At 42.3% G+C, this 13,236-nt stretch overlaps 1 protein-coding gene across 4 annotated transcripts in view; it reads left to right on the top strand.

Moving 5' to 3' along the window:
* CHST10 (carbohydrate sulfotransferase 10) overlaps positions 1–1,962 on the top strand; it is a 40,973-nt gene extending 39,011 nt beyond the window's left edge. For all 4 annotated transcript variants that reach the window (XM_050922601.1, XM_050922591.1, XM_050922609.1 and 1 more), the window contains exon 6: positions 4–1,962. In XM_050922601.1, coding sequence (XP_050778558.1) covers positions 4–541 — 538 coding nt within the window. In that variant the 3' untranslated portion in view covers positions 542–1,962. The remainder of the gene's footprint in view (positions 1–3) is intronic.
* Positions 1,963–13,236: the final 11,274 nt, after the last annotated feature.

Raw genomic sequence — 13,236 nt, 5'->3', positions numbered from 1 at the left:
TAGACTAAATTTATACTTCAAGTTTTTTATTGTAAGAGATCCATTTGAAAGACTTATTTCTGCATTTAAGGATAAGTTTGTCCACAATCCTCGATTTGAACCTTGGTACAGGCATGAAATTGCTCCTGGCATTATTCGGAAATACAGGAAGAATCACACAGAGATCAGGGGACTGCAGTTTGAGGACTTTGTGCGCTATTTGGGGGACCCTAACCACCGATGGCTAGATGTTCAGTTTGGTGATCACATAATTCATTGGGTAACATACGTGGAACTTTGTGCCCCATGTGAAATAACGTATAGTGTGGTTGGACACCATGAAACCCTGGAGGATGATGCTCCATATATCTTGAAAGAAGCAGGAATAGACCATCTGGTATCATATCCCACAATTCCACCAGGAATAACGTTATACAACAAAACAAAGGTAGAGCGTTATTTCTCAGGAATTAGCAAGAGAGATATAAGACGCCTATATGCCCGCTTCGAAGGAGACTTTAAACTCTTTGGATATCGGGAACCCGATTTCTTGCTAAACTGATGCCTAGAAACACGTGAAGACATATCTATCAGATTGAACTAAAGCATATGAATACTAGCTGCAGCACTGACAGAACTGAAATTGACAATACTGTACCATTGTTTTCTAATGTTGCTCCATTTTTCAGTGGAATATTTGTCAGAAGAACAATTAGGGGTTCCTAACTGTTAGCCACTGACCATGTTTTCAACATATGACATTGCAATCTTCTATTGTGAATTAAATCTGTCTCATCCAATGTAAGGGGATCTGATGCTTATATAAAGAAATGTGGAGTCTCTCATGGGCTATGAAAACTAGAGGCTGACATAGGATCAAAAACTGATGTGCTAGACAAGCAAAAGATGTCCAGAGTCTGCTGTGTGGCTGCTGAGCTAATGCTGTTTTTTGCGATACACATAAAATGAGTCTAACTTGACAGAAGCTTCAGTCCTATCCAAAAAGGGCAAATTCCAGAGGCCGTTTGTTTTTATTTTGTGTCATGGCGTTATCTGTACTTACTACTGGTCCATCAGGCCACATAGTTGTTCATTTTTTAATTGTTAACTTCCAAGTTTGTATGTTGTCTGAAACCTTGAGGTGGAGCATAGATCCCAACAAGAAACTTGGAAGGACTGTTGGGGAGACTTTGAGGAAAACTAATTAAAAAGTAAAGATAAATTGTATTTGCAAGAGCAAATATAGAAGCCAAGACCCGCTTTCTAAATACTGTGCATTTTAACATTGTTTATTTTCTAATGTTTCAGGCTGTTACAAATATTAAATAAGCCATGAAAACAAGAAAACATATGAACATAAAAGTTGCCATAATTATTTGGACCAATGGTTCAGCCACTCCAGTATCTTGCTTCCAGCAGTGATCAGTACCTGATGCTTCAGAGAAAAACAAATACCCTCCCAAAATTTATTTTCCCAATTCTAAGTGGGTAGATTCTTTCTTGATTCTTCCCGGTGATTGGTTGGCATAATGCCCTAAATCAAAGGTTCCCAAATTTTATGCCACCAGCTTTGGCAACTTGCCAGGAGTTCAAGAGCTACACTTGTGTATAAATTTTAAAAGCAAAATTAATTTAACACAACCATAGTATTTGCCTGTGCATGCACTTTTCCTGTTTGATTATGAGAAGTCTTTTTGTTTTTTAGTTCACCAGCAATAAAAACCTGTGGTTGATCAGTATTACCCCCACCCTGCAGTAAGTGGCAGAGGGAAGACCACAGCTGCACTTTAGGATTTGCAGAGTCATATTTGGCTGCCGAGCTGCATTTTTGGCATCTCTCTCCTAAAGGATGAATTTTGAATATAATAGTTTCTCAACTTCCATGGCTAGAATCCTTAACAATGGCAATAAAGTTATGGAATCTCTTGTTCTAAATCCAGCCACAGTATTTGTCTGGATAGCCTCCTCTGGCAAGACAAAGAAAGTATCAGAGGGGTAGCTGTGTTAGTCTGGATCTGTAAAAGCAGCAAAGAATCCTGTGGCACCTTATAGACTAACAGACGTTTTGGAGGATGAGCTTTCGTGGGTGAATACCCACTTCCTCAGATGCATGTAATGGAAATTTCCAGGGGCAGGTATATATATGCTAGCAAGCAAGCTAGAGATAACGAGGTCAGTTCAATCATGGTGCGGTGTGCAGTTACTGGTGAGAATATGTTTCAGGTTGGCAGGTTGTCTGTGGGCAAGGACTGGCCTGCACACCGCACCATAATAACTCTAGCTCAGGAACCAATCCATGCAACAAACCTCGATGCCAACTCTGCCCACATATCTACACCAGCGACACCATCACAGGACCTAACCAGATCAGCCACACCATCACTGGTTCATTCACCTGCACATCCACCAATGTAATATACGCCATCATATGCCAGCAATGCCCCTCTGCTATGTACATTGGCCAAACTGGACAGTCTCTACGGAAAAGGATAAATGGACACAAATCAGACATTAGGAATGGCAATATAAAAAAACCTGTAGGAGAGCACTTCAACCTCCCTGGCCACACTATAGCAGACCTTAAGGTGGCCATCCTGCAGCAAAAAAACTTCAGGACCAGACTTCAAAGAGAAACTGCTGAGCTTCAGTTCATCTGCAAATATGACACCATCAGCTCAGGATTGAACAAAGACTGTGAATGGCTTGCCAATTACAGAACCAGTTTCTCCTCTCTTGGTTTTCACACCTCAACTGCTAGAACAGGGCCTCATCCTCCCTGATTGAACTGACCTCGTTATCTCTAGCTTGCTTGCTAGCATATATATACCTGCCCCTGGAAATTTTCATTACATGCATCTGAGGAAGTGGGTATTCACCCACGAAAGCTCATGCTCCAAAACGTCTGTTAGTCTATAAGGTGCCACAGGATTCTTTGCTGTCAAGACAAAGAAAGTATCTTATCCCTGTGAACTTAAAAAAGGAAAACCAGTGCCAAATTGGACATGGGCTGCTGTCCGCAAAATGGAAATCCTTTAGTAGCTGGATGTGATTCCAGAACCATATTGACAGACTGATTGGTATAAGGGAGAATTGTTACTGGGCATTATTTACAAAAGAGCAGTCTAAGGTGGCAAAGCTTGAAGTGCTCTTGTTTTTCTTGAAAAAGCAGCAGTTACAGTGTCTTAGATTTGTTACATCCTTAATTACCAGTTAAGAAGTAACAGCTCAGTTATTTTTATATAAAGTCCATAGAAAAGTATATTGTTAAAGGCATTTCAGAGCTAATGAGCTGATTACCTCTCTACTGTATTAAAATGTAACTGTGAATAATGTATAGTGAATTAAGGCCTTAAAATTTAGTCCTAATAAAGGTGAAGTAGAATTTTTCTCTCTCAAGCAAAAGATACTGATCACATAACTGTGTCTGGTTTTGTTCTTCTTAGCGTAGTGTTTTGGTACTAGAGTTCTAATGCAGTGACCTACTAAATTCAATTAAATTACTATTCTGTGACTTTTTCTAATGGTTCCATACTACTAGCTGTGTGCTCCTACACTTTACAGTCTGGGATTGGAATGCTCATTATCTTTTGTATGTGAAATATACTAAAACAATATCCCTCTGTGCTACTTTTTCCATGTGGAAATCTTCATTCTTTTGTGGTTAATAGCATTTCAGGAATAATTGTGGATGAATATTATAGAAACTACTTTACACTCAGGTCATGTCTATGCTAGAAAGTTAGGTCAACACAAGGTATGTTGACTTAAAGTCACCTCAGAGAGTATAATGAAAGTTTCACCGAGATCTCTTAGGAGAATTCATTGCCATAAGAGAGGAGGAGGACCATGCTAAAATGAGAGGACCAGGCTTAAGAAGGAGGGCTAGTCTAAAATGGTGAAATCCATGCAGGAGGAAGAGAGGAGAAGCAGACGAATGGGAGAGTGGAGCAAGAAAGGCTGCAACATGGGGAGCAGTGGCCCACATAGGGTGCACACGGAAACCATGAGGCAAGATGGGGGCCTTCCACTCCAGCTCCTTTGAGACTTGTCATAAGAACGGCCATACTGGGTCAGACCAATGGTCCATCTAGCCCAGTATCCTGTCTTCTGACAGTGGCCTATGCCAGATGCTTCAGAGGGGATGAAGAGAACAGGTAATCACCAAGTGATCCATCCCCTGTCATTCCAAGCTTCTGGCAAACAGAGGCTAGGCATACTTCAGAGCATGGTTTTGCATCCCTGTCCATCCTGGCTAATAGCCACAGATGGATCTATCCTACATAAACTTATCTAGTTCTTTTTTGAACCCTGTCATAGTCTTGGCCTTCAAGCATCCTCTGGCAAAGAGTTCCAGAGGTTGACAGTGTGTTGTGTGAAGAAATACTTCCTTTTGTTTGTTTTAAACCTGCTGCTTATTAATTTCATTGGGTGACCCCTAGTTCTTGCGTTATGAGAAGGAGTAAGTAACATTTCCTTATTTACTTTCTCCACACCAGTCATGATTTTATAGACCTCTCTCATATTCCCCCTTAGTCGTCTCTTTTCCAAGCTGAAAAGTCCCAGTTTTATTCATCTCTCCTCATACCCCTAATCATTTTTGTTGCCCTTTTCTGAACCTTTTCCAGTTCCAATATTTCTTTTTTGAGATGGGGCGATCATATCTGCACTCAGTGTTCAAGATGTGGCCATACCATGGACTTAGTGGCATTATGGTATTTTCTTTCTTATTGTCTATCCCTTTCCTAATGATTCCCAACATTGTTAGCATTTTTGACTGCTGCTGCACATTGAGTGGATGTTTTCAGAGAACTATCCACAATGACTCCAAGATCTCTTTCTTGAGTGGTAACAGCTAATTTGGACCCCATCATTTTATATGTATAGCTGGAATTGTCTTTTCCAATGTGCATTACTTTGCATTTATCAACATTGAATTTCATCTGCCATTTTGTTGCCCAGTCACCCAGTTTTGTGAGATCCCTTTGTAACTCTTCACAATCAGCTTTGGACTTAACTATCTTGATTAGTTTTGTATCATCTGAAAATTTTTCCACCTCACTGTTTACCCCTTTTTTCCAGATAATTTATGAATATGTTGAGCAGCACAGGTCCCAGTACAGATCCCTGGGGGACACCACTATTTACCTCTCTCCGTTCTGAAAACTGACCACTTATTCCTGCTGTTTGTTTCCTGTCTTTGAATTAGTTACTGATCCATGAAAAGACCTTCCTTCTTACCCCATGACAGTTTGTCATTGAGATAGTGTCTGTGTTGGTGGCTCTACATACTGAACTCCACTTCTCTTGCACCAGAGAAAACTGATGGTGGCCTGGCTCTCTCCTCTACCAAATTCCCTCTATATAAAAATGAGTCAAGCCGGTATGGGGGGCTCAAAGAATCTTCTTGCTGACCCTCCTCAAAGCAGTAAGGCCAGGCCTATGCTCATAATGAATATAATTGACAGGAATCAGTTAATTGTAAATGGAGGGAGGAAATCGTATATCCAGTTGTGACCAATTATGACGTAAGCTAATGCCCCTTTACACCACCCTGTCAGTACAAAGTGGTCTTAAGGTAGGCATAAAATTAATTTACGTTCACTTTAGGCCCCTTTACATTGCCAGAGTGGTGTAAAGGGGCCTTAGCATAATTGAGAATTGGACCCGAAAGGCTTAACTTAGCTAAATGACTAAGGCACCTAGATAATAGCTCCCTGCACGCCATCCCCATAGGTCACCAGATTTACAGATGGCCTGCAACTGCAAGACAGCAGGGGGACAGAGAAGTGTGCTGCTAGTCCCTTGTAGTGTGATTAATTTGCAGCAGTGTGTGTGTGTTCTGTGGCACTGCTGTGGAGACAGTTGCAGAATTATATTCTTTTTCTATTAGCAATCGAATCCACAGTGTGATTGTCCAGAATGCATTGCAGGCTGATGTCTCCCCTCTGGAAGAGAATTGAGTCTGTCTCCCTCAAGTTTTCACCATACTTTGGTGCTGCCTTGTGCAGAACTTCATTGGAGTGTTTTGTTTAACTTTAGGATGCCCCATTGCTTTCCCTTTGTCATCTGTTGCAATTGCTTGAGGTGCCATCAGCCCGTTGCCACCAGAGCAGCTGTACAGCTCTGAATGCACTGTAGTGTGGCTTCCCTTGTAATAAGAGAAGTGCCCCTACAGGGCAAGCAGCAATACACTTCCAGCTGAACAGCTGATGGCAACAGGCTGACATTACCCAGAGGAAATACAACAGCTGACAAATGATGCTGCTTAGTGCTAAGTAACACTTAATCATAATTTCCCCTTATTATCAAGGAAGGCAGAAGTGCAGGGGGATAGGAATGTACGTTTGCCTGGAGTCATAACAAGGAATGACCTTGACAAAAATTCGAGACAGCACTGAAAACCGCACCTGCTAATCACTTTAAACCCCCCTATGGAGTAACTAACATTTCTTTGAAACAACTGCAAGTTATGCACCTACTGTGATTTAATAAATAGGGATATTCTTATAGATCTTTCTGTTTCTTCAATCTGTAGCCTTTTTATGTTTCTCAATTCTCACTCTCCCTCCTTGGCAGCTTAAGATAATATGCTGTGACATACACTCACTGCTCTTCCCTTGCAAAGATAGAAGATTGTAGGTCGCCACTTCCCTGAATGCGTATCTTTATAGTGTGATCATGCCACAGTTCAGAGTGTAGCATATGGAGACAGAATTGCTATGGATTACAAATAACTTACTATGGGTGTGGGGATCTTGGTGATGTGACATTTATTGCTTTTAGATATTTCATCTGCCTTTAATACTATAAATCTTGCTAACTGCATAATTATTGCATTTTTTTTGTCCCTCGGTTTATCCTGTACTTCCTTCTTACTACTTTGGTGGTTTCTGATAACATTTCTCAGCAAGTTACATTTGAAATCTGACATATTGTAAAGTCTCTATGTGGATCCACTTGTTTTGCTCTTAATCTATTTTCAAGGGGCTTTGCAGTATCCTTTGCACTGAATTTCCATCTTTATAGTGTTACTTAACCAATGAATACCACTGTTCTTTTTTAAAAGATATAGAATTACTTACAAACTACAGTATAAAAAGGAAGCTACCACACAGCCTGCTGAGACAGTTCTGTGGGAAATCCAGGGCCCCAAAATGGTGCTATTGCTCCTTTTTATATACTTCTGTCTTCTTCACTAAGATACTTCATGAGTATATTGTCAGTCTAACTTTCATTTGTAAAGCCCCTCAGGACAGGATTTGGGGATCAAATTCAGAGGTGAGAAATGGTGGTAGAAATTCCATGTTGGTCATGAGCACTAAGAGGATTGAGGGCAGGGGTTGTAAGATTAAATAGTTCCACACCATCTCCTCCCTATGCATGTTATTTTATATTCTCCTGTTGGTTGCTCTCCTGCTGCAACCCCACCCTTCTGTCTCCTTGGTAGATAAGTTACACCCACATATGCTCCTGCCATCTTGGAAGTTGGGCTTTGTCGTTCTATTTGCCTCTAGTGCGTTGAGCATCTAACCCTTTCCCAACTGCAATTTGGTATGTGTAGCATGTGTCTCCAGCTTGCTCATCCTGTCCTTTCCTTTGTTCTATCTCCCTTACCTGAAATATCCAAACAGAAAGTAAACTGTACCCCTTCTTTACCTGTTTCCAACCTTCTCACTGTTGAATCACTCAGTATTTATATTGTCTGGTATACGAGTGGCTGGAGCGTGACCCTTGGCTAACCAGCAGATGGGGTCTAGACCCTGCCGCCTATACCACAGTGACACTTCCTGTGGGTGCTGAGCATTGTGAGGCACCTCACTACCATCTGCCCTTGTCTGTGTCAGCTCCCAAACTCTACCAGCTGGGGCAACACCAGCACTCCCCCCTAGGCCTAGCAGGCCCCACTGTCTCTCTGCGGGTAAGTGATAGGCACACTCCAGCCCTTGAGGCCTCCAAATGTCTCCTTGGAGTGTTTAGCCTCTGTTCCACTGGGGACACAGTATTCACAGATTCGCTGTTTTCAAAGAACAAGTACACCCCAGCCCACCAGTTCTACTTCTGATCATCGCTCCCTTGAACACACAGCACTCAGGTATGTTTAGAGTGAAAGCAAGTAAAAGAAAGTTAAGTTTGTTTAACAAAGTCCAGAGATTCACTTGATAGCAGGTAGAAATATTGGAAACAAATGGTTACATATAGAATAAAAGCATAACATACATTCTAGAACCTAGACTTAATTAACTAGATACACTCATGTCTTCTAGAGTATAGGTCACCTAAAGTCCTTGCAGCATTTTACAGCCAGGTTTGGCTGTGATCCTCTTTTCACGAGATAGACATGCTACTAGCTTGTCTCCTCAGTGAAGGACCCTCTGTGTTTCTTTGCCTCCCAAGATACACAAGTCCCATCCTTTATCTACATTCATATATAGGACATCCACCTGCTGTTTTGTTCCTTCCTGTAGATTTTCTCTCTTTTAGATTTTGCAACCTGGCTCAGTAGGCAAATAGGCCTCCATTGTGAGGCAGACAATATATAATGCACAAATGACCAGACAGGGAGATAAGCATCTGTTACCACCTGCCTGGAAGGAACATGTCTGAGGATGTCACCTCCTGTGACCTGCCTTACCATCAAGACCTTAAGAACATAATTTTCAGTAATAGATACATAACTTCTTAAATATTATCCATATATACATTGCACAATGATCATGATGACTAGAGGGCTCCTGCTCTCTCTAGAAAGCTGACATACTACCCTTTGGTGAACTATTTTGCAGATATCTGTCCAAGGGGATCCATCTAAAACCCTATGCACCCATGTGCCAGCTGGTTATGGTTTTAAAGTTAGACTGATAAAGGATTTGCCATTACCTCCATGTAAAGAGCAGTCATCTAATTTCTTGCTAGCCAAAAGAAATTCTCTTAATGAGATATTGATTTTTAAATTGTAATCCTCTTAGTGGTGTATCACTAGCATAAAGTACAGTACAGAAGACTTGCACTCTACATGCCAATTTGTTCCAAGATAAGTTTATTTATACAGTTTAATACTCTATTTTGGGGTCTATTTTCTGTAGCTTCTAGTTGGAAGTGACTTTGATGATTAAATGTTTTGTATAAGTTCTTAAGTCATCAAAAGAAGAGGCTTTATACACTAAAGAGAGACCCAGCGCACAATGGAAGGAGAGTGGACCTCAATGAGTAGAGACTGTCATCTCTGAGTTCCTCTTTTTTCCAAACTAATCCTATTTCAGCTGGATCCTCTCCGCACAATGAAAGAAAATCACATTTTCTGCAAAGCCAACTGTGCAGGTGTGTTTCTTCAATATTTCATTCGTTTGCTGGCTTCTGATATACTTTCAGAGAACTCAGGAGCCTGTCATGTTAGTCTTGAACAGTTTAACAAAAGAAAAACAAGTATTAAGATAAGGGAACTTTGGTCAGGATGGGAGGGTATACACAGGTGGGGATTTGGGGAGGGATCCAATAGAGGAAGGAGGGGGCGGAGTGACATGAGATTCCCTCCGGGAGGGCAAAATTGCTTGTTTGTCCAGTGTCCCAGACCGCACATGGGTCGGGTCGCGGGACTGTTATAGGTATCGCTGCCACCATCCAGAATTTTTAGTGTCTGGATCACTTCCTTTCCCCCCAAAACCTTCCCCTCCCTGGGTAGCCTTGAGAGACTCCTTCACTAATTCCCTGGTGAGTCCAGATCCAATCCCTTGGATCTTAAAACAAGGAGAAATTAACCATCCCCCCTCCTTTCTCCCACCAGTCCCTGGTGAGTCCAGATCCAATCCCCTTGGATCTAAAAACAAGGAAAAATCAATCAGGTATTAAGAAAAAGGCTTTTAATTAAAGAAGAGAAAGGTAAAAGAAAACCCTCTGGGAGAGATTAGCATACCAGCTACTCTCACAGACAACCGATTCAAAACACAGAGGATGCTCCCCTGGGCACAAATTTAGTTACACAAAAAAATACCCAATTTGATTCTACCTCTAGTTGCATAAGACAGGTTACAAAGAAATAAACATAAACCTATTTATTCCTTTCTAAAACTTACTACTCTGATAAGAGGCTGGTTCCTTGATCTTTTTCACTCTGGCTGAAATTGAAACTCTAAACAAAGGGAAAACTTCCCTCCTTCCTTTTGAAACATCTTGTTCCCCCATTGGTTCCTCTGGTCAGGTGTTAGCTAGGCTATGTGAACTTCTTAACCCTTTACAGGTAAAAGAGGCATTAACCTTTAACCATCTGTTTATGACACCATTCTACAGCTGGGGAAGAGATAGATTAAGGTCAAGTGTCCACTAATTTAGGATGCCCACTTTGAGACACCTCAGACCTGTATAATGCTGTGTTTAGCATCATATAGCACTTAATATGTTCAAAGCACAATTCCCATTGCCTTCAGTTGCACGTGTGAGTGCCAAGCACTTCTGCAAATCAGACCTCAGATTTGACACCCAGAAAATGAAGGCCGCACAATTAGTGACCACCTGTGAAGAGTTTTGTTTAAATTACCAGCCTAGCATGATATCACACAGGAACTCTGTGACAGAGGCAGAGAGAGAGACTCTAATTCTCCAGGGTAGCATTCAACTGCCTTAACATGAGACTATCCTCTTACTTCCTGACATTCCTGCCTCATTCACGATACAGCCTCCAACTTCTTCAACAAATTGTTATTTATTATTTGTGTTATCGTAGTGCCTAGAAGCCCTAGTCATAGACTAGGAGTCCAGTGTGCTAGGCACTGCACTAATGCAACACACAATTTCCTGCACCAAGGATCCTACAATCTAAATATAAGATGACATAAGAGATGGATAGAGACAGACAAGAGAGTCCAACTAAACAATGAGACAATACTGATCAGTATGGTAGGCAATGCTATCAGCAAACCCTAGCCGAACTCTTGTCAAGTTTTATGTAGGAAGAGGAGAGTTTTAAGGAGGGATTTGAAGAAGCTTTGCAGGTGCTTACAGGGAGCATCTCCCAGGGATAAAGGGCACCAGGGGAGAAAGCACCAAGGTGCTCATTAGCAAATTTTATGAGTGGGTGATGGGGGCTGTCATTATGGGCTTATTGAAGGCAAGCACTGACCTATTGCTACTGATTGAGGCAGGGACCCTACAGGCAACCTCCTCCTTTGCTAAACAACCTTGATTTGCCCTGAGCGCTGTCATAAACAGATAGCTAAGGGTTAATGTCTCTTTCACCTGAAGCACCTGACCAGAGGACCAATCAGGAAACCGGATTTTTTCAACTTTGGGTGGAGGGAATTGAGTGTCTGAGTCTTTTGTCTTTGTTTTCCGTCTGCCTGCTTTCTCTGAGCTTTGGAGAAGTAGTTCTACTTTCTAGTCTTCTGTTTCTAAGTGTAAGGACAAAGAGATCAGCTAGTAAGTTATATGGTTTCTTTTCTTTGGTATTTGCATGAATATAAGTGCTGGAGTGTTTTAATTTGTATTCTTTTGGAATAAGGCTGTTTATTCAATATTCTTTTAAGCAATTGACCCTGTGTTGTATTAATCTGTTTATTTTCAAGTTCTAGAAGGAAATCGCCGCCAGTGAGCTTCCCCACTGTCTGCAATTTGGGGGGCATGTCATAAACAGATAGCTAAGGGTTAATGTCTCTTTCACCTGAAGCACCTGACCAGAGGACCAATCAGGAAACCGGATTTTTTCAACTTTGGGTGGAGGGAATTGAGTGTCTGAGTCTTTTGTCTTTGTTTTCCGTCTGCCTGCTTTCTCTGAGCTTTGGAGAAGTAGTTCTACTTTCTAGTCTTCTGTTTCTAAGTGTAAGGACAAAGAGATCAGCTAGTAAGTTATATGGTTTCTTTTCTTTGGTATTTGCATGAATATAAGTGCTGGAGTGTTTTAATTTGTATTCTTTTGGAATAAGGCTGTTTATTCAATATTCTTTTAAGCAATTGACCCTGTGTTGTATCATCTTAATACAGAGAGAACATTTGTACTTATTTTTCTTTCTTTTTATATAAAGCTTTCTTTTAAGACCTGTTGGAGTTTTTCTTTACTTCAGGGAAATTGAGTCTGTACTCACCAGGGAATTGGTGGGAGGAAGAAATCAAGGGGAGATTTGTGTGTTGGATCGCTAGCCTGATTTTGCATTCCCTCTGGGGAAATAGGAAAGTACTTTTGTTTCCAGGATTGGGAACGGAGAGGGGGAGTCCCTCTGTGTAGTTTCACAGAGCTTGTGTCTGTGTATCTCTCCAGGAGCACCTGGAGGGGGGAAGGGAAAAAGGATTATTTCCCTTGGTTGTGAGACTCAAGGGATTTGGGTCTTGGGGTCCCCAGGGAAGGTTTTTCAGAGGGACCAGAGTGCCCCAAAACACTCTAATTTTTTGGGTGGTGGCAGCAGGTACCAGGTCCAAGCTGGTAGCTAAGCTTGGAGGGTTTCATGCTAACCCCCATATTTTGGACGCTAAGGTCCAAATCTGGGACTAAGGTTATTACAAGCGCACCATCCATCCTGCGTACTGATTGGGTCTAGGATCATGTAAACAGACTGGTATGTGATGTAATTAAAGAATTGTCATGATTTATATGCACAAGGGGACTGAGCTAAGGCTGCATGCACCACCTTCATTCTAGCCTCTCTCAACCCCCTAGTTTCCAATCCCAGTCTCCTCCCAGCAGCGCTGCCACATACACCCCTCCCCACCCACAGGGGCGGCTCCAGGCCCCAGAACGCCAAGCGCATGCTTGGGACGGCAAGCTACTGGGGGCGTTCTGCTAGTCGCTGCGAGGGTGGTAGGCAGGCTGCTTTCGGTGGCATGCCTGCGGAGGGTCCGCTGGTCCCACGGCTTCGGCGGACCTCCTGCAGGCACGTTGCCTAAGGTTGCCTGCCTGCCTGCTGTGCTTGGGGCAGCAAAATGCCTAGAGCTGCCCCTTCCCACCCTGGTCTGGCTCTTGTCCTCCATGCATTCTGGTCAGGCTGATTCCTCCTCCAGGCTTCCTGGGCACCAGCAGTGGGAGCAGTCAGAGCACAGGAAAGACAGGCTCTCTGCTGTCAGATGTGGTGTCCGGTGTCACAAGAGGCCCTACCAGTGAGGAGCAACAAATGCAAGAGGCGTCCTGCTCAGCTCCTGCAGCCCCAGTCTACAGCATACCCAGTTACGTTCTTTTTGGAAAATTTAGCTGCCAAACTCTGTCTCTACTGAGCATGTGCACATTGAAATTTTCCAATGGCTTATAACTTGGCCAAATGTGGGGTAAGCCCCACCGCA

This window comes from Gopherus flavomarginatus, chromosome 1 (genome assembly GCF_025201925.1).
Source record: "Gopherus flavomarginatus isolate rGopFla2 chromosome 1, rGopFla2.mat.asm, whole genome shotgun sequence".
In the NCBI taxonomy this organism is placed as follows: domain Eukaryota; kingdom Metazoa; phylum Chordata; order Testudines; family Testudinidae; genus Gopherus; species Gopherus flavomarginatus.
Note: the sequence above shows the minus strand (reverse complement) of the source record. Positions and strands in the feature narration are given on the sequence as shown.